The sequence below is a fragment of the Lampetra fluviatilis genome, chromosome 22 (assembly GCF_964198595.1).
Source record: "Lampetra fluviatilis chromosome 22, kcLamFluv1.1, whole genome shotgun sequence".
Lineage (NCBI taxonomy): Eukaryota > Metazoa > Chordata > Hyperoartia > Petromyzontiformes > Petromyzontidae > Lampetra > Lampetra fluviatilis.
Genome location: NC_136296.1, coordinates 7,149,099 through 7,176,209, shown reverse-complemented (window position 1 = coordinate 7,176,209; position 27,111 = coordinate 7,149,099). Strand labels below are relative to the sequence as shown.

Sequence of the window (27,111 nt, the reverse complement as noted above, 5' to 3'; positions counted from 1 at the left end):
CTTCGTCATGGTGGGACCTTGTTGCCCTGTAAGCCACGTTCAGTCCCTGGGTTTTCGGTGATCCAGCTTTCCTTGTCAGCCTCAGGCACTACACTCATGTGCTTACCAGGTGTCGGCCGCAGTGCACTTTGGGAAAAAAGGGAATAATTTTACTCAATCAACGTTTTTGCATAAACGGTCGCCTAAACCGTCAGTTGCAACTCCTTGTCAATCCCTTTTGCTGTCCACCTCAAATCCCGCTAAGCTTTTCCAGATGACGTGGTCTGCTGTCTCTTCGCATTGGAACCCACTTTTATCAGTCTGCCGCTTTTTACCACCGCCACCACCAACAAAAAAAAATCTCCTCCCCGACCCTGGGCTGCGTTCGTGTTAAGTTACTCGCTCGTATTTTGTGTTTGCTTGGGCAGACCTCTTACCGATTTCAAGCAAGCGGCACGCTTCATTCCCCAACTCCGCGGGGAAATTTAAGTAAAAATGTGAGAGAGAAAAAATTCGGCGTATTGCCTGATTAGGTACACTGTTATCAAACTTATCATATATAAATATTTTCCAAGGCATTTTTCCCTTGCAAGATGCCTCTTTGACTCGATTAAATTAAATCCGATCTCCGCCCCTCACCCCCCCTCACCCGCCGTCTCCCCGCCGCCCCCCACCGTTAATCTTTCCTTGTATCCAAAAGCCAAAGTTGCATTTCAATGAATTTATAGCGCAGCGAGTGTACAGAAGTTGCCACGTGCTGTTGTGAGTTCCCCCCAGAGGAAACCGAAGGATCAGGGATCGAATAAACCCGGTGAAATCTGGCCGGCCCCATGGGTTGCCGCGAGTGCTTTTCAAATGCTGGTCCCGTGACCCTCCAACGGTCTACCTTTCCTTTTGCCTATCAATCATCGCTCACGCGCGGTGCAAATTTTATTTTTAACCAAATCGACGTTCCCAATTGACACCTGGCGTGAAAGAATAACATCGCTGGACACGGGGAAAAAAGCAACATCGTTGGGAGGGTTTGCACGGCTTGGATTATGGAAAATAATGTTGGGGATAACCCAAGGGCATGCTGAACGCTGAGGATGCTAGGAATTTCATAGTGGTGGCGGGTACGCAAACTTGAAAGTTTGCGGTTGAAAGAGGTGAAGGTAAAGGTGCAGCCCTGCAATTGCTTACTCAATGCAAGTGCTGGCAGAAGGACTGCCACTAGAGGGAGCTCTAGAGAAGCCCTCTAAAGGCTATTTTGCCCTACTCTTCTTTGCCACACAGGCAACCCTGGAAGAGGTTAGAGTGCCCACCCTTTTAACCCACCACGCGCGGCCTGCCAATCAACGAACTGCGGTGCACCCATGCACGCTGCTGCGTTGCGCAGAGGTGGGGCGATCTCAGAAACTTGCTTCAACCCGCCATGCCCGGGAGATCAAAATCGACGACCTCTGACCTGTATTTTTCGAGCTCAGTTTTCGCCGCAGCAACGTGTGATTGAAGGCAGCGACGCGGATGTAATTCGGGAGGTTGCGGTGGGTGGGGGGGGGGTGTTTGACGTGTGCTGCACGGCTATTTAGATGGGCGTCGGTGTGGGCACCCAGAGGCCCCAGGTCACCAAGGCGGGAGGGAGACATTGGATAGGTGGGTAGACTTTATTTATCATCACGTGAGAGCCCATTGAGACGAAGAGGGCATCTTCTCAGGGGATACCTGGGACCCCGAAAGTTGCACAGGTAGACTTAGCCTTAATAACCAAAAACAGCAGTATACAGAATTAGAGTATTAATTAATACAAAATGAAAATATATATATATAAACTAGAGGTTCCATTCACAGGCACCTGCGTTCACATTGTCCAAGCACTGAATCCAAATGTCCATTAAACACTAACTGGGAGGGATAAAAAAAAAGGTTTTTTAAGTGTAAGAGAGTTGTAATATTGTTTTTGTGTACGAGGAGCATTACGCCAGATGGTGAGACACCGTTAGAACAGACTATGCAGGTTGAATATTGACTTTGCAACAGCTGCAAGATATATCAGAAGGAAGGAAGTGATGGCATTGCCATGATGACCTCTTGACCTTGAATCCAGGTGAGAATGTAGCAATTTTTCCATCCATCCATCGTTTATTTTGTAATGCTAAGCACAGGCTCAAATGGTCGCAATGGCCAAGTGTCCAGTAACAAAAGCACTGTAAAAGTTGTTCTCAATAAACGTTAATACTTTTTTTTTATTGAAAATGGTTATAAAGAGCCTTTGGGATAGGAGACAATCGGAGGGAATTCCTAAGTCGATCAGTGCGAAGGAAGACACAGTACAAAGTGGTGAAATGTTGCAATTGTGGTCTGGGGTATGGAGACCAAACGGATTTTCTTATTTTTATTTATTTTCTCTGTGATCATCATTTTCCTGTTATGTACATTTTTCTCTCTCTCTCGTTGTTCATTCATTAGCTCTCACTTGATACAGCAATCGTGCTGTGACGGTTCCACCTGAAGACAGAAGCTTGTGTTGCCTCCGAAACGTCGTGATTTTTATTTTATTTTTTATTTGACTTTTATTAATTTTAATTTTTTACCTACGTGACTTTACCGAAAAAACCTAAGAATATGTATCCTTGCAGTCACGAAAGCTTCAAATCTAGAATTACCCTTTTAATCTTTACCTTTTAGCCCTTACCTGTGACTCTGTCGTAATGGCCATTCTCAACCCACTGCTTGATGAGTGCTGCTGCACCAGCGGGCAGGGGAGGGTCCGCTGAGCGCACGCCCTTGCACAAGATCTTCTTAGCTCAACGGGCTTTTACACGGAAAATAAACTCATGATCCTGATTCTGAAATTCATTGCCATGGCACCTCCGCTTTGATTCGCGTTTGCTCACGCGTGTTGTTGCCTCTCGCCGCCTGCCTGGCCGTCGTTTGACTCGCCGGCCTTGTTCGCTGTCACGCTGTCCATCAAATCAGGTGCCGCTTGCGCTCACCGGGAGCGAATTTAAACGTCGAGTGAATGGAGCCAAAGTTGTCCTGCGAGCTCCTGCATGTCGGTAAATCCCCCCGCCGCCCCCCCCCTTCCCGAAAAAACAAAAAAAAAACCTTCCCCACAACTTATTTCCTTAAATTTGATTTTAATAAGAAATCATAAACAAATGGACTCGTAAATTGAAGTTGGGTGCATGCATTAATGAACGCGTAGAATGTGATTAATTAATTAATGAACTGTGTGCTGTTGTTGGTGCTGGCAGTGGCTTTTTTTTTGCCAAGCAAAGGCCCTTAATGGGATTTATTTCCCCCCGCTCTATGCTGCTCTCTCTGCCGTACTTCGTGTGGTTTTTTGTTCTTCCCTCTCCTCTCTTTGTTTTTGCATGCAAGACGACATGTCATGAGTTTCCATCGCTAGTTTTAACAACCACTCATTGACTGAAGCATTCTCTGGGGGAGTTGGGGAAGGGGAGGGGGGGGCCTCACTGGGGGTAGAGGAGATGAATTAGTTTGGGGAGAGGTTGGGCAGGCGGCTTGGCTGTGTCTGGAAAGGAGTCTGAAGATTTGAGAGTTTCTGGGGGGGGGGGGCGGGGAGAGTGGTTGGGGCTTGGTGGAGGAGGGTAATTGCCCTGTGTTGTGACCGCAGCTAACCTGCAGTCGTCTCATTGACTTTAACAATTATTCATTCTCACGCGTGTTCGGTAGATGCCAAAATAAATCGCTGCTGCTTCAGCAAACGTATAAATGTATCCGTCGATAACACCGCCACTGCTCTTCGTCGAAGGTTAAGGTACGTGAACGTTCGTCAACGTTATGGGCAATGGGCCCTCCTCCTCTGCCATAGACGAGGGCCGTTGCAAGCCGCAGCGGCGTATGTGCCAACTCGTCATTAACAGATTTGACTGACCGGCATGGTGAAGTATGACCAACCAAACTTTGTTTTAGCCCTCGTCCATCGGCGTATTGACAAAGGCCTGCTTGAAATAGTTTTTTTACAACAATTTTCATACGTGCAGGTTTTTTTGCGTGTGTTTTGATTCTGAAATTTCAGGTCATGGTGGTCAGGTGACTTTTGGAAAAATGTCAGGTCATTCTTACAATTGAGACTCATGCTGGTCACGTGAGTCCTCACCTAGTTAAACACAATACACTTTAACTTAATTGGATTCAATATTAAATTATTACAAAAATGTGCCAATCTTCGCTGTTTTGCAGTGTGCTTCACTGCATTGGTAAAGAGCACTGAGTGCGGTGTGCAAACCGTTAGCATGGGGGGAGGCAAAGGCGGTGGTGACCGTGCCACACACCACCATCCCATGCACCGTAACAGCCTTTTAATATGTGCTCGCTAACATCACTTGCCCCAACGGCTATATAAGGGTATCTTTGTCTTTCTATATATATAATCTCATGCTGTATGGATTTCGGGTCCTTGAAAAGCTAAACATTTACACCACACGTTTAAATAATTTATTACATTTACTTTACATATTTCCGTAAATTCTTTGGAATTGCTTTTCGTGTTTACTTTATTGCCCTTCCCCCGCACCTTCGATTAGCACTGATGGCTACACACGGTGCGAAAGAAGTTCAAACATACATATGTGTCTTTTAAATGATAGATTCCCACTCGCTCGCGGGCCTCTAAGTACGTGGTTTTAATCTACGACTCCAATTGTCGGCACTTGCCCGAGAGTCATCCGCTTGTGTGGGGGATTGCCTTCCCAGTATTCAGCCAAACATCTCAAGCAAGACTCTACAAACAGAGTCGGAGAGACGCTTCGTTTTTTTTGTCCACTTCTCAGTCACTGATCTGTGTTAATCGCCTGCGTTGTAAAGTCAAGAGCTGATATTGTTTATCCGTAGAGAGGGTATTGCTGGTGCTAATCGGTTGCCAAAGCTCTCTGATCACGATTGGCATAACTACGAAGAAAATTACATGTAATATAAAATAATTTTATGGCAAGTAATTAAAAATATGTATGTCCAGACCAAGCAAACGTTGTTCTAGAAAACCATCCTCTCAAAGCCAATAACATATCCGGAGAATTCCCTTCCGCTGCTAACATTACTGCTCGATTCAGAATGTTGGCTCGTCAAATACGAGGTCTGCATTTAAATCTGTACAGACTGTCTGTGTCTGTGGCAAGATTCATTCTCGCCAGAAGCTACTCTGCAAGGGTAGAACCAGCCTTTGCCTCCATAATGCGCATCTGCCTTGATGTAAACGACGGCTGATTAACACGAAATGTGAACTTCAGCCGGAATTAATTTACCACCCTGCAGCTATCTTAGCCCTCTTCTGTCCTCATTTATAAACCTCTTCATAGGATTCTAGAAATACTGTATTTGGTACAAAATTAAAGATTATTCAGCATCGAAATGCTTTGTATCTAGTGATAGTGCCTTATGCCGACAATCCACACTCCAGGCCAGCCTAGCAACGTTACAGAAAAAAGAGAGTAAGAAATTAAACCCTACTATTGGTCAACACCTAATATAGCCCATAGGTTAATCATCAACGCTGCATTATTACAGAAATGTGCGTGTTTTTAGCTATCGATTTTTTGTTGTTGTGTTCTCAGGCAGTGTTTATGATGTCAAATTGCGTGGCGCTTGCTGTTGTTATTGTTGTGCCCACACCTGCCAACACGGTCCCTTCCTGTGTGTTTGTTTGTGTGTCGCTCTGTGTTGCGGGGGAGGCTGTGACCAGAGGTCGCAAACGGGTTTTGATTCCTTACCTGTACTCGTACCCGGCCGCACCAGGGTCGCAAATGGCTACCCGTACCCGGCTGGGTACGGGTAGCCGGGTATCGGGTAGGGTACGGGTATCGGGTAGGGTACGGGTATCGGGTACCCGGTTGCGACCTCTGGCTGTGACTCACTTTCAGCGAGTAACTAACAAAGCAGCAGCCAATCGGGGACACGTGCGAGTCATGGCGATCATAGCGGGCTTCAGCGGAACCAAGCCTCCGAATTCAGGAGGGCGGTGCTGCGGCTCACGTTTTCAGCCGAAGCCACACACACAACAAAAACTAAAATTGGTCACTCGCGATAACGATCGTCATCTCCTTTCTTGGATTTTCTGTTTGCACAAAGTCACTTTAAGATGTTTTCTTGTTCATGTTTTTGTTTTTTTGTTTGTTGCGGTTGCACCCGATTCAAGAGCCGAATGGCTCACAGGGCTATACCTAATAAATGAAACTTGAAACTTGAATCTCCCCCCCCAAAAAAAACGCTTCGGTCCCGACCCTTTGCCTTCAAAACCCAGCACGCTCTCGTGCCCGTGGCCCCCGTGACCCAGTGGAGTGCACCTCCATTGATTTACTCTTTGTCGATTGCATTTTTTGCACGAAGCAGCCGGAGGCCAACTGAGCATTAATTAGGAAATAAGTAAATTAATGAGATGTATGAAAAAAAAAATTTGCGAGAAGGCGCTTGAGCGTGTTAACATGGAAGTTAAATCGGTCGCCGTGACGCCCCGGGGTCGATGGGGGTTTATTCCAGGATAAATTGAAATGTTGAAGCAATTTTGCCGCTATACTGAATCGAGGTCCGTTCATCCGTGTTGACGGAAGCCTCGGGTTGAGGGGGGCATTTGAGGAGACTGTAGCACCCCAACATCTCTCTCTCTCTCTTGCACCATGGGGGGGGGAGGGGGTGGTGGTGATGGGGACACACCATGGGGGGGTGGTGATTATTGTCAGCACGTGGATCCTTGATTCTAGCAAATGAAACATCAATTCGCCCGGACAGAGAGAGACCCCGCGTTGACGAAACGTCAGCAAGCGATGAGGTCCTGAACTCTAAAGACCTTTAAAGTGAATGTAATTAAACACACGATTGAATTAACATTTTAAATTAGCATAAGTCTTTTTTTAAAGTCACATTTACAAATTATTAGGGGGATGAGCGGTCATACAGTGGATTGAAAGTTATGATTTGTACCCGGAAAACTGAGTGATTCTCGACCATGGCTAACATCGGTGTGTAAGTGATATCTTAAATAGGTCCTGGCTACCCTTTAACCAATGGACCCTGACCAGCATGGTGAAGTATGGGCAAGCAGCCCCCCACCCCCTACGACTCACTTGGAATGGAGAGGCCTAGAGTTAACAAAGAGCTGTAACTTTCAAAAAATATTTATATCAAAACATTATTACGTGGGGAAATCGTGAACGTGTGCACTTTAAGCTCAACACAATCTAGCGGCAGCAAACCGACGCTTCGTAGGTTTTGCGCGCTTGTGCCCCAGTGTAGCTCTCCGATGTGTTTTTGGGGCAAATCCACAAATGCATCCACGGGCCCAGCATAATTTAATATTTGTATTCGTTGGTTCTTTCGGTAAAGTCACGTAGATAGAAATAATAATACAAATAAAGTGAATATTCAATATTCAATAAAGTGAATATTCACTTTATTTCACTTTATTAATATTCACTTTATTTTTATTATTTTTTCTATCTACGTGACTTTACCGAAAGAACCAAAGAATATGAATTATTTGCCGTCACGAACGTCTTAAGTCAAAATGTAATATTTGTAGCGAGTGGTGGTGATTTCTAAACGTATGCTGTTTATTTGGTTATGCTGCATTGCGAGTGGTGCGTGAGCGCAAGCAACAACATTTCAACACATTTGTCAACACTGCCAAAAAGGAAACATGCGTGTGTGTGTATATATATAATCTATAATAGATGACGTTTCGGCCAATAGTCCCTCCTCTTAGCTGAGAGAAAGCAATGGCCTGAAACGCCACCTTTTAGAGATATGTTCACTTTAGGCAAAATAACTCTGTCGTGATTGTTGTTGTTGTCAGGAATCTACGCAACACGCCTTAAACAAAAACACCCCCCCCACCCGCACAAAGTGAAGGTGACGTGTATTGCGTAATATCGAAGTGCACGTGCACCCGTGTCTGTTCCTCAAGGAAATTCCGCAACCGATTGATGGATTGATGAGCGGCTCTTGGGGTTCATCGTAAATCATTGCCGTTTAGGAAGGAGGGTGGGGGGGGCCGTGTCCACGCAGCGAGCATCTCTCTCTCCCCTCCCAAGATCGTGGGTTCACGCGACGGGCAGACCAGAAAGAAGGAGAGAGTGGGGGGGGAAGTCTAGTGCCTAAGCAGATCTTATCTATGAAGTGTGGTGTACTATATTTCACACTGCCCGCTCCAGTGGAAATAATAACTTAAGTCAGAACCTGTGGCAGACTCGGATGGTTCTGCCAGTGCTCAAGGGGTCTGTTTTCTGTCAGGGTCGGGCTTCAGGGAACATGACGAGAGGCGGTGACGTTTGTGGATAGAGACGCTGTGTTCCCTAAACTGCAGAGTAGCAAAACAAAAATAATCCCCGCTTCCACTCTTGAGAAAAACGAATGTACACTCGCAAAACTACATCACCGAAACCGAAATCTCCCGAGATTCGGGGTCATGTAAGGACTATTATTCGGCAGATGTGAGCCTACATCTGCTCCGTCTATTCACAGTTAGTACATTATACTCGAGATGTTTATTTAATGTCTGCTTTTATTACTGGAACCGTGTCGTTTGTGGGATCGTTCAAATGGGGTTTTGGCACTCCCTTTATCATCTGTGGGGGGGGGAAGGGGGGGGGAGTGGTGGTGCAGTGGTTAGCACGCTGAGCTGTGAGCCGCTGTCACCCGGGTTTGATTCCCAGCCACGGCTAACCCCGATGGTGAGTTACAGCAGGACCAGTCCTGACCTCCGTGAACCTGCACTGACCAGCGTGGTGAAGTATGGCTAAAAAAAAAACTGCCATGATTAACGTGGCATGGAAAGGACTTCATCCAAAGGGGAAAATGAAAATGGCCTGAATGTTTTATCTTCTGAATGATAGTTATGCTAAAGGTGTAATGATTCAATCCTCCACGATGCAGGGTCATGATTTGATGAATAATCAATTCCCTTTTTAACATTGTGGTAAATTGGAGCACCTTGAGTCACTGCAGAGGTCACATTACCATGTGACATACAACCCTTACGAACAGAAAAAAACATTGATTCTTAAACACATGACTTATTGCTCGTGTAGCGAGCGGAATAATCAATATCTAATGCTTGCATCATCACACCCAAAATTAACACACATGCACCACATGTATGCACATCGATATACTGCGAGGGTAGAGCGGTGGTGCAGTGGTTAGCACAATGCGCTTTGAGCCCAGTGACCTGAGTTCGATTCCCTCTAACGGCTAACGCCAGCGGCGAGTGATAACCGAGCAGTAGGTCTTCCCTTTATCAACTCGTACTCATAAGCTTGGTGAAGTATGGTCAAAATCACCAATGACCAAAACGCATCGGATTGCCTTCATCCAGCAGTGGATTAACACACGGCTGTGATTGTCCATCTAATTGTAATGCACTATATGTATACTTGTGTCTCCTATAGGTGCTCAACAGAAAGCTGATGTGCCAATCATTGTCTGAACGCACGGTTCTGTGGTAACGGTGTTACTTTATGATGGCTAAGCATTTACACACTTTTGGCTGCATCGTTCAACGATCTTTATACGAGTCATTTTCCGTCTGTTGTCATTGCACGTGCGTGCGTGTGTGTGTCTACAATCGTGCAAGCGTGCACGCTCTGCACACCATGTGTGCAAAGGCAGAGGCCATCTGAATGCATCGACAAATGCTAACATGCGTCGCTCCGACTTTCGCTTACCCTGAAACCCTCGTCTGTGCATTACTGAAGGTGTATTAAGAAAGAAGGCCACTGAGATTTAAAAACAAAGCATTACAACAATTGCTCATGTTCATATGAAGTACTTATTACGAAGGGCAGAAGTAATGCGGGCTCTCTGTTGCTTTAAAACTGTACCCTGGGCTGTTGTGTTTGGATGAGGGTTGTTCCGGCAACTGCCGCTCCTGCCACCGCTGCTGCCGCTGCTGCTGCTGTGTGCATGGCTCGGCTCTCGCTCGCTCCACGCCGACTCCCGTCTCTGTGTCTCTGCGTCGTTGGCAGGCGTTCCTGCAGCGGATGAGGCAATGCGCGGCTGCCAAGACTGACAAGCACATCACGGACGAGACGATCGCGGTGAGTCGTTCGCGCAAGTCGAGGCGTCTGTATATCCAGCGTTGTTGTTGTTGTTGGGTCGCGACCCCCGCAGTGTCAACCGCACGCTGTCTCGCACGGGGCTCGGAGCCTCTTATTATTCTTCTCCCTCCGCCTCCTCTTCGGTTCGGTTGCTGAAGAATTAGCCCAGCACGTGGAGCAGAACGTCGGACACCGCGTGGTAAAAACTCCGTGAAGCTCGTCGAGAGAGATGTTGCGGCACAACCGGCCACGGTGGCTCGGAGATGTTAACCACCTCGCCTGGTGTGCAGGAGGTCGTGGGTTCGATCCCGAGCCTGAGGCCTGTTGCGTATTTGAAGTGTGCTTGTCTCTCTCTCTTTCCCCCCGTGGTCGTGTGGATTCTTCTCCGGGTCCTCCGGTTTTTCCCCTCCACGTGTAGAATCGGCGTCATGCGCTTAGAGTATTTGACTGCCACACATTTCTACATGATGAGCCACTTCGTTGAGCTATCATTTGCGATAGTCAGGTCGTTTCGTTTCTGAAAAGGAGACACATCGCTCAGTGGGCCTTACCTGTTAAAATTATAATGTTTTTTTTAAATTAATTATCGTCGTAGTTGCCTTACACTAACAAGGCACCATCGCCAGCATGCACGTGAGCGCTGTGCATGTTAACGGTTCACCAACACCCCCCACCCCCATAATGTTCATGTTGTTCAACTGGTCATTTGAATCGTAAGCACACAAGAACCTTTCGCCGACTTATTTTCTGCCACGAAGTTTAATTCTGCGCTTTAGCTACACTTGAACCTGTTGGCTGTGAGTTTTTACATTATTGATCGATTGACCTGCCCTTAGATTATCCTGTGCTTACTTTGCACAACTCACAAACAATTGATTCCAACGCACACGATTCATTGCACGTATCATGGCAGCGAAACTCGATTTTCAATTGTTGAGCGGGTGCATTGTTAATTTTCCCAATTTACCCCACCGCCCCAATCACCGGTTCCGCCATCGACTATCATCACCGTCCACCAAGACGACCGTTATCACCGTCCATCACCACCCAGAGATCACCATACAGTCATCCTTCAGCTATTATCCACTATCCAAATATCATATGTTGGAATTCTTAAAAGCAATATGTACATTTTATAGGGGATGGGGTGGGTGGGGGGAACGGGGTTTTTAGTGTGATTTTTAAGAGTCTAAGGAGAACCCCTTGTACGCGTGAAAATATTTTCACATGTAATTTCACCGCAGTCATTTATCTCGCAGCAGTCCACCGCGGTACACATGAAGTGCATACGATGGTTAATTAAACATATCGCATGCACTGCAGTATTATGCATTGGCCAAGCATCACAATGCCCTAACCTCCTGTGGCTTTTCTAGATAAATACATTTCGCTGTCATTTCTAATATATTATATACATATCAGAAGCGGTTTAATGGTTAGCGCTCTGGACTTACAAGCCAGAGGGATTGCCAGTTCCTCACGGCAAGATGAAACAAAGGTGCAGGATTCTTCAATCCCCCACAACCACCACCACCTCTGTCCGTCCAGCAGTATAAACCTGTTCACCACAGTTAGTGGGGTACCCCAGCTGGCGAGATGCTATCTGCCTCGCCTGGTATGTAGGAGCTCGTGGGTTCGATCCCAACCCTGACGACTGCTGCTGTATATTTTGAGTTTGCGTGTCTCTCTCTTTCCCCGTGGTCACGTGGATTTTTCTCCGGGTCCTCCGGTTTTCCCCTCCACGTTTAGAATCAATTCCGAGGTGTGTAAGCAATTCCATTATAATGATAGAAAAATGCCTTTCTAAATGTGCCACTTCGTCCAGCTATCGTTTGTGGCCAGGTCGCTTCTGAAAAAAAAAAGCTTTTTAGCTCAGTGGGCCTTACCTGGTGAAATATATGTAGTATAGTGTCATAGTTTAGCTTTAGTTTAATCGATAGACTGGATTCATGTGGTGGGGTAAAGTGTGGATCTTCTAAGGCCTCTGGCCAGCGTGGCAGCGTAGGCCAAATGCTCACTGGAGGGGCTCGCTCGAGCTCACTCGTGTGGAGGTTCGTCCGCCAGCAGTGGCATGAGCAAGCAATTGCAGGGCTGCACCTTTACCCTTCCGTTGAATGCCTATCACTGCGACGCATGTTTTTGCTCCGTCTTAATGGTCACGGTACGTTTATCACAGTGTACATTAATCATGTTGCACTAATCCATTCCGATGCGTGAAAGCGACGCCTTCATAATGTGCTTAAATCTGACTCGGTTTTCACACTTTTTTAAATGCTCATTCGCACGCGCGCAGGCAGACATGCACGCAGCAGTGTGCTCAAATAATTGAGCGGATCCTCCTTCATGCGACTAATTCCGTCCATTTAAGCAAATCTCATTAATAATGAAACATGGCATCAAATTGACTCTGCGAACGCGCCGGTAGTGCTGCCCCCCCCCCACGCATGTACGCTGCTTGTTTCCCCTGGGACTGCCTTGTGCGCGATGTATTATTACGTTTATTTAATATGCTCGTTTAACGAGGAAGGCAATCGCTGAGCCTCAAGGCACTTTTGCGGGAGGGTCCAGCCAAGTTTGGGCGACGTTGCTGCTGTGTTAATCCCAATTGGGTAGTTTGCGGGTACATTTTTCAGCTTTACCCGTTACATTGTATGCGCTTATGTGTTTATTTTAATTTTTTTGGCGGTTAGGAGAAAAGTGCGGAATCCGGAGGAAACCCGCGCAGAATAAGGGGGAGAACGCACAAACTCCACTCAGAAAAGGCACCCAAGTTGGGAATCGAATCCAGGCCTTTCTTGATTTGAGGCTCACGTGTTATCGCTACGCATCCCGCCGGCTGGCGGTGATTTAGAACAACGTGGTCCTGCGATCCAAAATGCTCGCTTGCCGAATTTCGAGGACATGTTTTTCCTACATTTTCAAGTTGAGCGAACGAATGACGTTTCAAGCCTTCAGCTGTGCATTCAAGATTCTGGGTCAAACCGTTGTGTTCCATTGCATCTGCCGGATAATGGACGCCTTTTTTTTCCTTATTCATTATTGTGGTATATAGGCCAGTAGCCTTTGGGTAAGAAGGTTTATTTCTGACGTGCAATTGTGTCTTGTGTACAGCACACGCAGTGCAGAGTTTGTAAAAAAAAAAAACTAATTTGGTGATGGCCACGTGACCCAGGATTGAGGACACTGGCACAGCGATGCTGAGAGAGACAGAGTTCGAATCGGGGGTTGAGTGGCCGTGATTAATAGAACTGCTTTCTCAACTGTTAGAGAGCCGATCATCTCTGTAAAAAAAAAAAAAAATCTCACTTAATTTGCCTAAATTCTAGCTCCATTAGTGAGAGTTGAGCCTTGTTGTGAGTTTTTATTGAGAGAGACTGAGGGGGAGTGCGAGTGTAAGGGGCAGTGAAGGGGGGAGTGTGAATGAGAGGGAGCGTAGCTTAGCGGGAGTGTTAGTAACGGGAAGGGTGAGTGAGGGTGAGTGAGGGTGAGTGAAGAGTGGCACGAGTGTGAGTTATGAGAGGTAGCAGACAGAGCGCTGCGCTACGAACACGGCGACCCGAGTTCGTTTCCCGCTCGCGGCCAACACCAGTGACGATTGTCTGAACCAGTTCTACGCCTCCCCTAGGTCGACTCAACCTTAAATGAGTACCGGGTGTGGTGTGCAAACATCGCAAACTGGGAAGACAAAGGCAGTCGGGTGTGGTGCTGGCCACTCGCCTCCACTTGCCGCAACAATCTCTTATGGCTACACGGGGCGATCTTTGTCTTGGCTTTTTGTGTGGACTAAGAGGCTGAGTGTGAGCCGTCGCGTGCATTGCCGTGTCTCTCGTGGTGAGCATGGCCGTGTCTCTCATCACACGAGTGGCCGTGTCTCTCATCACACGAGTGGCCGTGTCTCTCATCACACACGTGGCCGTGTCTCTCATCACACACGTGGCCGTGTCTCTCATCACACACGTGACCGTGTCTCTCATCACATGAGTGGCAGTGTCTCTCATCACACACGTGACCGTGTCTCTCATCACACGCGTGGCCGTGTCTCTCATCACACGAGTGGCCGTGTCTCTCATCACACGCGTGGCCGTGTCTCTCATCACACACGTGGCCGTGTCTCTCATCACACACGTGACCGTGTCTCTCATCACACGCGTGGCCGTGTCTCTCATCACACACGTGGCCGTGTCTCTCATCACACACGTGACCGTGTCTCTCATCACACGAGTGGCCGTGTCTCTCATCACACGCGTGGCCGTGTCTCTCATCACACACGTGGCCGTGTCTCTCATCACACGCGTGGCCGTGTCTCTCATCACACGCGTGGCCGTGTCTCTCATCACACGCGTGGCCGTGTCTCTCATCACACGCGTGGCCGTGTCTCTCATCACACGAGTGGCCGTGTCTCTCATCAAACGCGTGGCCGTGTCTCTCATCACACGCGTGACCGTGTCTCTCATCACACGCGTGGCCGTGTCTCTCATCACACGCGTGGCCGTGTCTCTCATCACACGCGTGACCGTGTCTCTCATCACACGCGTGGCCGTGTCTCTCATCACACGAGTGGCCGTGTCTCTCATCACACGCGTGACCGTGTCTCTCATCACACGCGTGGCCGTGTCTCTCATCACACGCTTGGCCGTGTCTCTCATCACACGCGTGGCCGTGTCTCTCATCACACACGTGGCCGTGTCTCTCATCACACACGTGACCGTGTCTCTCATCACACGAGTGGCCGTGTCTCTCATCACACGAGTGACCGTGTCTCTCATCACACGCGTGACCGTGTCTCTCATCACACGCGTGGCCGTGTCTCTCATCACACACGTGACCGTGTCTCTCATCACACGAGTGGCCGTGTCTCTCATCACACGCGTGGCCGTGTCTCTCATCACACGCGTGGCCGTGTCTCTCATCACACACGTGACCGTGTCTCTCATCACACGCGTGGCCGTGTCTCTCATCACACACGTGACCGTGTCTCTCATCACACGAGTGGCCGTGTCTCTCATCACACGCGTGGCCGTGTCTCTCATCACACGCGTGGCCGTGTCTCTCATCACACGCGTGGCCGTGTCTCTCATCACACGCGTGGCCGTGTCTCTCATCACACGCGTGGCCGTGTCTCTCATCACGCGAGTGGCCGTGTCTCTCATCACACGAGTGGCCGTGTCTCTCATCACGCGAGTGGCCGTGTCTCTCATCACGCGAGTGGCCGTGTCTCTCATCACGCGAGTGGCCGTGTCTCTCATCACACGAGTGGCCGTGTCTCTCATCACACACGTGACCGTGTCTCTCATCACACGCGTGACCGTGTCTCTCATCACACGAGTGGCCGTGTCTCTCATCACACGTGTGACCGTGTCTCTCATCACACACGTGACCGTGTCTCTCATCACACGTGTGACCGTGTCTCTCATCACACGCGTGACCGTGTCTCTCATCACACGCGTGACCGTGTCTCTCATCACACGCGTGACCGTGTCTCTCATCACACGCGTGACCGTGTCTCTCATCACACGAGTGGCCGTGTCTCTCATCACACGCGTGGCCGTGTCTCTCATCACACGCGTGGCCGTGTCTCTCATCACACGCGTGGCCGTGTCTCTCATCACACGCGTGGCCGTGTCTCTCATCACACGCGTGGCCGTGTCTCTCATCACGCGAGTGGCCGTGTCTCTCATCACACGCGTGGCCGTGTCTCTCATCACACGCGTGACCGTGTCTCTCATCACACGCGTGACCGTGTCTCTCATCACACGAGTGGCCGTGTCTCTCATCACACGCGTGGCCGTGTCTCTCATCACACGCGTGGCCGTGTCTCTCATCACACGCGTGGCCGTGTCTCTCATCACACGCGTGGCCGTGTCTCTCATCACACGCGTGGCCGTGTCTCTCATCACACGCGTGGCCGTGTCTCTCATCACGCGAGTGGCCGTGTCTCTCATCACACGCGTGGCCGTGTCTCTCATCACGCGAGTGACCGTGTCTCTCATCACACGCGTGACCGTGTCTCTCATCACACGCGTGGCCGTGTCTCTCATCACACACGTGACCGTGTCTCTCATCACACGAGTGGCCGTGTCTCTCATCACACGCGTGGCCGTGTCTCTCATCACACGCGTGGCCGTGTCTCTCATCACACACGTGACCGTGTCTCTCATCACACGCGTGGCCGTGTCTCTCATCACACACGTGACCGTGTCTCTCATCACACGAGTGGCCGTGTCTCTCATCACACGCGTGGCCGTGTCTCTCATCACACGCGTGGCCGTGTCTCTCATCACACGCGTGGCCGTGTCTCTCATCACACGCGTGGCCGTGTCTCTCATCACGCGAGTGGCCGTGTCTCTCATCACACGAGTGGCCGTGTCTCTCATCACGCGAGTGGCCGTGTCTCTCATCACGCGAGTGGCCGTGTCTCTCATCACGCGAGTGGCCGTGTCTCTCATCACACGAGTGGCCGTGTCTCTCATCACACACGTGACCGTGTCTCTCATCACACGCGTGACCGTGTCTCTCATCACACGAGTGGCCGTGTCTCTCATCACACGTGTGACCGTGTCTCTCATCACACACGTGACCGTGTCTCTCATCACACGTGTGACCGTGTCTCTCATCACACGCGTGACCGTGTCTCTCATCACACGCGTGACCGTGTCTCTCATCACACGCGTGACCGTGTCTCTCATCACACGAGTGGCCGTGTCTCTCATCACACGCGTGGCCGTGTCTCTCATCACACGCGTGGCCGTGTCTCTCATCACACGCGTGGCCGTGTCTCTCATCACGCGAGTGGCCGTGTCTCTCATCACACGCGTGGCCGTGTCTCTCATCACACGCGTGACCGTGTCTCTCATCACACGCGTGACCGTGTCTCTCATCACACGCGTGGCCGTGTCTCTCATCACACGCGTGGCCGTGTCTCTCATCACACGCGTGGCCGTGTCTCTCATCACACGCGTGGCCGTGTCTCTCATCACACGCGTGGCCGTGTCTCTCATCACACGCGTGGCCGTGTCTCTCATCACACGCGTGGCCGTGTCTCTCATCACACGCGTGGCCGTGTCTCTCATCACGCGAGTGGCCGTGTCTCTCATCACACGCGTGGCCGTGTCTCTCATCACGCGAGTGGCCGTGTCTCTCATCACGCGAGTGGCCGTGTCTCTCATCACACACGTGACCGTGTCTCTCATCACACACGTGACCGTGTCTCTCATCACACGTGTGACCGTGTCTCTCATCACACGTGTGACCGTGTCTCTCATCACACGCGTGGCCGTGTCTCTCATCACACGAGTGACCGTGTCTCTCATCACACACGTGACCGTGTCTCTCATCACACGCGTGACCGTGTCTCTCATCACACGCGTGGCCGTGTCTCTCATCACATGAGTGGCCGTGTCTTTCATCACACGAGTGGCCGTGTCTCTCATCACACACGTGACCGTGTCTCTCATCACACGAGTGGCCGTGTCTCTCATCACACACGTGACCGTGTCTCTCATCACACGCGTGACCGTGTCTCTCATCACACGAGTGGCCGTGTCTCTCATCACACGTGTGACCGTGTCTCTCATCACACGCGTGACCGTGTCTCTCATCACACGCGTGGCCGTGTCTCTCATCACACGCGTGGCCGTGTCTCTCATCACACGCGTGGCCGTGTCTCTCATCACGCGAGTGGCCGTGTCTCTCATCACACGTGTGACCGTGTCTCTCATCACACGCGTGGCCGTGTCTCTCATCACACGAGTGACCGTGTCTCTCATCACACGCGTGGCCGTGTCTCTCATCACACACGTGACCGTGTCTCTCATCACACGAGTGACCGTGTCTCTCATCACACACGTGGCCGTGTCTCTCATCACACGCGTGGCCGTGTCTCTCATCACACGCGTGGCCGTGTCTCTCATCACACGCGTGGCCGTGTCTCTCATCACACGCGTGGCCGTGTCTCTCATCACACGCGTGGCCGTGTCTCTCATCACACGCGTGGCCGTGTCTCTCATCACACGAGTGACCGTGTCTCTCATCACACACGTGACCGTGTCTCTCATCACACGCGTGGCCGTGTCTCTCATCACACGCGTGGCCGTGTCTCTCATCACACGCGTGACCGTGTCTCTCATCGCGCGTGCGCAGGTCCTCTTCTCCAACGTGGAGGAGCTGCTGTCCGTGCACAGAGACTTCCTCTCCGCCATCGAGAAGTGCCTGCAGCCCGAGCCGCTGCCGCACCACCAACTTGGCGGCTGCTTCATCCACTTCGTACGCCACGCTTCCTGCTGCACCTCACTTCCCTCTCAAGGACTAGATTAAACTAAACTCTTTTTAAGTCACCGGAGAAAGCCCCACCGGGCTCCGTAGCTCTTTTTCGGAAGCGACCTGGCCACAAATGATCGCTCCACGAAGTGGCTTATCACCACGTGGAAATTTGCAGCAGCCAAATACTCTGAACGCGTGTTTCTAAATGTGGAGATAACAACCGCAGGACCCGGAGATAAATCCACGCGTCCACGGGGAGAACACGCAAACTACAAATATCCACGCGATTGTTGTGAGTTCAGGTGGTGGTAGCTGCTCAAGTGTCTCGTGGGTTTGTTGGTGGGGCTACCAATATGTTGAGAAGGCGGACAGAGGACCCACGTTTGTATTCTTTGCACAAGGACCCCATGCCCAGTACGCTATGCCGCTGCCAGTGGTGAACATTCCACATTCTCGTGGCGATGACCAGTCCTGCTATAGGACAACCATTTTTTACATCTAACAAAGTGGTACTTGTTTTATGAACCCCAGAGCGATGATGAGCCAAGTCAACCCCGACGTGGGATTTGAACTCGCGATTGTCCAATTGTCAGGCTTGCACTCTGTCCACAGTGGCACATGGATGGGTTTGCGTGCTTTTATCATGTTTAGAAGGTAAAATAAATAATTATGCATTTAGAACATTTAGGAACACAAATACGTGTTGCTTCCTGCAATGTTGAACGTTCCGCTTTTAAGAGGACAAATGTCGTGGTATGTCTGCAATCGTAACGCCACGCACGATGTAACTGTTAAATGAAACGCATCACGTGCAGGGTAATGCTTGACAATACTTCCCTGGGGCCAATAAAATGAGTTCCACTTTGGGAGTGGAATTCAGCGATGGTTTCGCTACGGAGAGACTCAATATCGGCGTGGGGAATGTGGAATTCCCACTCCGCTGCTGTCATCAGGAGATGGACACCACCTCGATGAACGTTTGCCCAGGAATTCACCGCCCAAAATTTGGAACGTTGAGGAAACTCACTTGTTTCAGGAGATTTTTTCGGCCAATGAACGATGAGTGTTTATGCTCGTGGGAGGAAACCGGAGCAGCCGGAGGAAACCCACGGGAGCGAGGGAGAAACACTCTATCCCCTGTACTGATGTAAACAGATGGCGTCAGCCTTATCCTGGGCGAGCCAGGGCGTACTGCTCATCGACTCCCGACCTAAAAGTTGCACATCTTGTCAAAATCCTTTGAGGGATTGCCAGCGCGCTCGAAGGGCTGACCACAGGAAAATCCGTCCGTGGCCTCGATGCTGGCAGTCACGTGACTGCTGCTGCTGTCAATGCCTTCTGACGTTTCATGAGCGTGACAGGACAACTTGTGCATCATCATCGTCAACCCCCAAAGCGTGCAGAACCAGGAGAGCGTGGTGGGAGATAGAAGTTAAACAATAATCCTGACCGCCCCATTCCTCTCCCACCTCTCGATGGAGCCCACCGACTTGTGGCTTGTTGGTCTTTATTTGCAACATTGGAACAAAACGGCTTTAAATTTGGAACGGGTACCCCCCCTCCCCTCCCCCGTTTTTTTCACTTGTGAAAGTCGGTCAGCACTCTGATGGAATACATTAACATGAAACGGGAGGCAGGATGGGGGGGGGGGGATAATTTTTTTTCGTTTTTAAAGTCAGGAATTCATGAAAACGTGAGCTTGGCTAAGAAACCCTCCCTGTGCGTGTGGCATTGAGGTGAAACCTGGGCATGAACAATAACACAAAAAATTGAAACGTTTATTGCTGCTGGGAGTTTAATTTAACGAGAAGAGGAAATGGGTGGGAGGGTGCTGCGAAGGGAGAGGTGGGTGGGGGGGTTGCGTTGCCTGTCACTCTTTAGATTTGACAGACGCAGAGCACCTGGCTTTTGCTTCCCCATGCCGATGCCACATGTGGCGCGCGCGCTGATTGGGAAACTTCTGCTAAAGAGGCGAGAGACAGAGAGAGAGCGAGAGAGTGGTTTGGGTGGTGACTGATGATGATGATGAGTCGAAAGAAATGTGCTCATCTCTCCTGTTTACAGTCCTGAGCCAGTGATTGAAAAATCCATATTGCTATGGCAGTCTTTTAACTCGTGACGTCACTACAAAGTGGTACTTTGTGTATTGGCCCCAAAGGAATGAAGGGCCGAGCCAACCCCTAATTGGGAATTGAACTCATGCCCTTCCGATTGCCGTGCACTCCCCTGGTCTACTGCTGCGCCACCTGGCAGACTAAATACAGCGTTTACATTTTAACTTTACTCGTTTTCAGTTTCAGTTTCATTTATTTGGTAGAGCCCTGTGAGCCATTCGGCTCTTGAATCGGGTGCAACCGCAACAAACACAAACATGAATAAGAAAACATCTTAAAGTGACTGTGTGACTGTGTGCAAACAGAAAATCCAAGAAAAGACAGCAAAATATTGCAGAAAAAGCACCGTACACCAACGCTGTGTGCAAAAATCCCAGTGGGATGCAAGTCAAACAACAACAACCACAAGACAACTTAGATTAAGGCCATCAGTCTAACTCCGTACTACAACAAACAAACGTGGACAAACCAAAAAACATTTTCGAAATCACCAAAATAAAGCCATAAAAGCAATGTAACAGTGATCATAGGAACTGTGACCGAATTTTCACAATAAACGACGTCAACATGCAGTTGCTAGAGTGCCTATCTGTCTGCATACTCTGCACTGGGCTAGTATGTAGACAGTTCAGTTCACACATCTGATACAAAAATGTCTGCAATGTTTTTTTTCCCAAAGCAGGATACACGCACACGGTTAGTTGAGGGGTTAGCGCTACGCTGCGCTACGAACCTGGCGACCCGAGTTCGATTCCCGCTCACGGCCAACACCAGTGACGATTATCTGAAACGGATCCTGAGCCTCTCCTAGGTCGACTCCGAGTCAAATGAGTACCTGGTGCGGTGGGTAAACATCGCCACTGGGGAGACAAAGGTGGCTGGACGTGGTGCTGGCCACCGACCCCCTCGTGTGCTGTGCTAGCCTTTATAGGTGCTCGCTAAAAGCACTTGCCCCAACAGTATGTTCAGGCTATGCCTCCCAAATATATGTGTCTTTGTTTCAAATCTGGAAGCAGTGGTGCAGTGGTTCACACATTGCAACCGGGCGACGCGGTTTGGATTCCCGCCCACGATTAACATCAGTGGCCAAATTGTATCTAAACTCGTCCTTGGCCTCCCTTATGTTTTTTTTTCATTAATCCACTGCCGGATGAAGGCCTCACTGTCCGTGTTGGCTATGGGATTGCTTGGCCGTACCTCGACATACTGGTCACTGTGGGTCAGTGAAGAGGTCACTCGGACCGGGTCTGATACCGTTCACCAACGATTCCAGCTGTGAGTGGAAATAAAACGGAGGTCGCCGTTCTCATAATGCGGTGCACTCACCGCTGTGCCACCACCCTCCTTTAGGTTTACTCGGCCAGAAATCCGTAGCCATTGCTGCGGTGTGTAACCTTCAGCACCGGCGAAACATTGGCGATGAGGCGTGGTGCTGGCCACACCACAGCTTCGTGCGCCGTGCCAAGCGTACGTGTCGCCCACTAGACTGCACTTGCCCTTAAGGCAGAGGTCGCAACCGGGTACCCGATACCCGTACCCTACCCGATACCCAGCTACCCGTACCCGGCCGGGTACGTGTACCCACTTGCGACCCTGGTGCGGCCGGGTACAGGTACGGGTAGGCCGTGAGTCACTGGTGAGTCACTGTTTGTCACTCATTTCCCAACGTCTTGGCTCTTCTCACAATTCAAGTTCCTAGAATCAACCCACCCGCGCCTGCAACATGGCTTCATCCCAGAGGTCGCAATCAGGTACCCGATACCCGTACCCTACCCGTGCCCGGCCGGGTACGGGTACAGGTACCCGTTTGCGACCCTGGTGCGGCCGGGTACGGGTAAGGAATCAAAACCCGTTTGCTACCTCTGCCTTAAGGCCTTTACGGCTGAGTGGGGGATCTTTGTCCGTTCTGCGTGAAGCGCATTTTGGTGTGAGCCCTCAACTGACATTGTTCCTCCTCGTGCAGAAAGAGAAGTTCCGCATCTATGAGGAGTACTGCAGCAACCACGAGAAGGCCCTGCGTCTCTACCTGGAGCTCAACAAGATTGCGTCCGTGCGAGCATTTTTCGTGGTGAGGGAGATCGAGCGCGTGCGTTTCTTTTCTGGGCGCGGTTGATGTCGATGTAGAGCAACAACTGATTTTTTTTTTTTATTGAGGTAGCTGAGCCAGATCATTTTGCGTCTGGAGTAGCAGACGGTGTCGCTGTGATGACTTTCGGGCGTTGAGTCGTAAAACGTTACGAGGTTCTGTTCTGGGTGGTGACCAGAGTCGCCGCACACTGCCGAAGAGTTTTTTGCGGAAGAGCGAAGCCAGCGATCTTCTGTGTCCGGTCTTTCGCAAGGTGTTTGTGACTTCTTGCGAACCCCATTTGGCTTTCCAAACAACATCATCATCATCATCAGGGTTGAAGTTGCATCGTTGAAGGTGAATGTGCGTGGGTCCAAATTGTCTTGCGCAACTTCAAGCGGTTTGTGAGCGACATAATTGAGATCATCGAGTGAGTGCTTGCGGAAAGCGAGGGCGAGTAATTGATAGTTGATAGAGAGAGAGAGCGAGGGTGAGAGCGATTGAGCAAAGGAGAGAGTGAGTCAAATCCCAGCTGTGAGTCTCGTTGTATTTGTGGCTGCCCAGTCCCCAGCCCAATCTCTCGGTTCATGGTGCACATGCGGTCACTCGTTTTGGTTTCCCCCCAGGTGTTGTGCATTTAAAAAAAACACGCCGGCTTCCATGAGCTGTGCGCGCGTGGGGAGCGGTGGGGAGCGGTGGCACAGTGCTTAGCGCACTGCCCTTTGAACCCGGCAACTCGAGTTCGATCACCACTCACGGCCAACACCGGTGGGGATTTTCCAAACGGTGATCTCCTCCAGGTCGACTCGGTCTAAAATGAGTACCTGGTGCGATGTGTGAACATCGCTACTGGGGAGACAAAGGCGGTCTCCCACCCCCTCGTGTGCCGTACCGGCCTTTATAGGCTGCTCGCCAACAACACTTTCCCCAAAAGTCTGTTAAAGACTATTGGGGGGGGGGGGGGTCTGTCTTTGTTGTGTTCATGTATAACTGACTGCGACATCTCAGTCTCAGCTGGTCGTCTCGGTCATTCGACTCAAAGCACCTGGGTCTGCTCCGTGACCTCCGGCCAAGCGAGCCTTAGCCATCAAAGTGCACCTAGCCTGGCACAAGCGAAGTGATGAAGTCAACGTCGCTTGTCGGTGAATGGACGCTGTTGTTGTCATCGTTTTTGTTTACGAGCGTTTACTGTTGGCGCAGGTCATTTTGTCGAAAAGGAATTATCTACGATACGTAGTCCTGGCCGCACCACCTTCTTCTGTGCCATCCCGGCCTTGCTAGTTGCTCACTCACATCCCTTGTAGCGACAAGAATACAGTCCCGGGTTATATGGGAGATATTTCTAGATTTGAAGCTTTCCTGACTGCAAGGATTCATATTCTTAAAACTAAAATTAATAAAAGTAAAATTTTTATTTTATTTTAATTTTATTAATTTTAATTTTTTTACCTGCGTGACTTAGGTGACTTTAAATTAAAATTAATAAAAGGAAAATAAAATTAAAATTGTATTTTACTTTTATTAATTTTAATTTTTTACCTACGTGACTTTACCCAAAAAAAACCTAAGAATATGGGAGATATTTGTCTGTTTTTTTAATCTTTACCAAGTGACGTATGAACACGACTGATACTTGTGTAAATGCTCTGGCTTGAATTTTCACGGGGACAGGCTCTAGAGCGACGCAGTCCTCGACGTGCGCATGCGGATTTCCCCGGGCACGTAGCACGTGCTGCGTGTGCACGTAGCGCGTGCTGCGTGCGTGCGCACGCAGCTGCGTGCGTGGGCACGCAGTGCGGGCACGCCGAGGGGCTGCGGGAGGAAGTTGACTAATTTAGGTTAAAAAACGGCGATGCAGAGGGGAAAAAGGCGCACACAAAAGCGGCCGATGTAATTTCTGCAGAGGGGGAGGGAAGTTGTTTTCAAACGTCGGGGGCGGGGGGAGGAGGTGGTGACGACGATGCCGCCGGCTGTGCGGGGAGTTGGAAGGGCGTCCGTGGTGGTGGTGGTGGTGGGCGGGTGGTGACGGCACGCGTGCCCGCTCGGGTGACGGAGCTCTCGGCGGTGGTGTCGAGAGGAAGTCGCCGAGGTCGAGCCGGTCGCAATTGGCTGCCGAGCCCTTTAAAAGTCTCGCTGTTAAGCCGAGATAAATTTTATCGATCAAAACACAACGCGGACAAGAAAGACATTTACGAATACGGCTCAGTCGATTATTTTAATTTCATTTGCCAACGACCGGCGTTCGTTTTTGTTGGCCTCGCTTGCTTTATGACGGGATATACCGCTTTCCCTAGATTATAACATCCATTGACACACCCTAGCACCCACCAGTGACCAAAATAACTTTATCTACACCGGGCAAAAGTTTTGGGTGCATCTTGCTTTCCAGAGTGTCTGATTATCCAGAGAATACGGTACGAATAACGTCTCTTGCATTGCAACCCGTCGGTTATTGACCCTGGCAGGGCCTTGATTTCCACATGGTTGCTGCATTACCAACAGCAATATAACACCTCCGATTAGCAACGGCTGGCTGCGTACGGTACGAAAGAAGTTCAACGTGCACGCGTACAAGCCAAGCCGAGGCAGCCCTAGACGCTTCCGATTATCTCGGTTGGCGGAGGAAGCGAAGATATGGGCAGTTGGGGTTTAGGGCTGTGGGCGTCTGTCCCATGACTGGACCGGCGATGGTCAGCTGGTTGAGCCGTAGTGTCGCTGCTTTTGGGATGTGGGTCGGAACCCCACTTTTATCCGGCACTGCAGCAGCAGTGCCAGCTTCCCTTGGTGTTGGTGACGCACACTCGCATTTCCATCAATCTCTCTCAATGCGTTGGCTCTGATGTTAATGAAATGTAATTGCATAATACTAGCGGTCAGAGTTTAAATGCAACTTTTGCTCCATGAGCTTTGGCGCGGTGGTGATGATTGGTGGTATTCCTGAGGAGCTATGGGTAGAAATTCCACATTCCTATGGTGGGGCCAGTCCTTCCATAGGACAAGTAATAATGTTACTTCTGTAAATTATTGGCATTTTTTTGCAATTATTAAAAAAAGTACAAAAATAAACATCTCCCGTATAGCCTTTAACATATACCGTAGGAGAAATTGCTGACAGGGAGCACCTATGAAGGCAGAGGTGGCCAGCACCACGCCCGGGGCCGCCTTTGTCTCCCCAGTGGCGTTGTTTACACACCTCGCCATCTACTCATTTGAGGCCGAGTCGACCTAGGGGAGGCCCAGGACCGAACTTGGGTTCGTAGTGCAGCGCGCTAACTGATGCACTACCGCTCAACTCCGGCCGAAACAACAACAAAAAACCTAAACCACTCCACCAGAAACAGCAGGTTTGTAGAATGTATAACTGAAATCGCTCCGTTTCATTCTGAAACTTCCTCTGAAGTCGCATCGTTATTGCGAGTTGTCATCACGGTACGATGCTTGTGGAAGTGTAAGGAGTGTACGTTGGAGGTTGGTAGTTGACCGTGTACAAGTCTAATTAGGAAGAGACGAGTGAAGGCACGGTGCTTTAGTAACGACAGAATTGGCCATGGCGATCTCTTGCAATGCAACGATAATGGGTGAGGCCGCATGAAAATACAGCCTATGTCTGATCTATTGTCCCATTTCCTGAGCCAAAATTGTTTACAGAGCAGCGGTGTGTGGGACCTTTTCTCTTACTTGGGGGCCAACATTTTTACGAGCGCGGTGAATAATGCGCGTGATGTCCGCAGGGTAATGCACCTTTTAAATCTCGATTGAAAACTCCTCTCTTTCGAACCGCTCTTTCTGGTTTTGGTTTGTCTTCCTTCTCCCCCACACCTCCGATTAGGGGCCGTCCATAAATGACGTCACGCACCTGGGTAGGTGGGGGGGTCAGACATTTGTGACGATGTGTGACGAGGGGGGGGGGTTTGAGAAACTTGACGTCACATCAAAATGCGCAACTTTAAATAAAAATAGACAACACGTTCTACTTAATTAAATATACGTTTTAATAAATGTTTTCTCCTACAACATCAGATTGCAGCTCCACATTAAATACGCACTACAATGACAATAGTTTAAAGCGATTTGAAGCATGAGTTTTTTTGGGGGGTGGGCAGAGCTTTGTGACCTCATATTTGAGGGGGGGGGGTTCTGCCTTTTTGTAAACGCCGTGTGACGAGGGGGGGGGGGGGTCAAAAATCGTACAAAATCGCGTGACGTCATTTATGGACGGCCCCTTATCACGATTGGCTACGTACGGTGCGACAGGAGTTCAGCACGCACACACACACAAAGTGTAAATAGTATAAAGAAGCGCGCTAAACTTCGACTCGCCGTGCTGTTGCCAGGTTGAAAGTATCCCCCACGAGGACCTGATCAGCGCAGATCAGGTGAACCCAGTGGACACATACATCGTTTGCCGGCCATCTCAAGCAGTAGGCCTCACGTGTGGCCTTCGACTGGCGTGCGTCCGTGACTTGACCGGCGTCGTACATCATTGTCCTTAACGCTTTCAGGGGTGCATGCTGCTGGGAGGCAGACGGGACAATGACATCCCCCTGCAGGGATACCTACTCTCGCCCATACAGAGGATCTGCAAGTACCCGCTCCTTCTCAAGGTACGTCCGCTGCTGCCACTTTGCGAGGGTTCACGCTGATGGGGCCCATCTTGTTG

At 50.0% G+C, this 27,111-nt stretch overlaps 1 protein-coding gene across 3 annotated transcripts in view; it reads left to right on the top strand.

Moving 5' to 3' along the window:
* Positions 1-27,111, top strand: part of LOC144938475 (phosphatidylinositol 3,4,5-trisphosphate-dependent Rac exchanger 2 protein-like) — a 210,679-nt gene that overhangs the window by 21,155 nt on the left and 162,413 nt on the right. For all 3 annotated transcript variants that reach the window (XM_078866327.1, XM_078866326.1, XM_078866325.1), the window contains exons 3-6: positions 9,942-10,013; positions 18,153-18,275; positions 22,350-22,454; positions 26,954-27,055. In XM_078866327.1, coding sequence (XP_078722453.1) covers positions 9,942-10,013; positions 18,153-18,275; positions 22,350-22,454; positions 26,954-27,055 — 402 coding nt within the window. The remainder of the gene's footprint in view (positions 1-9,941; positions 10,014-18,152; positions 18,276-22,349; positions 22,455-26,953; positions 27,056-27,111) is intronic.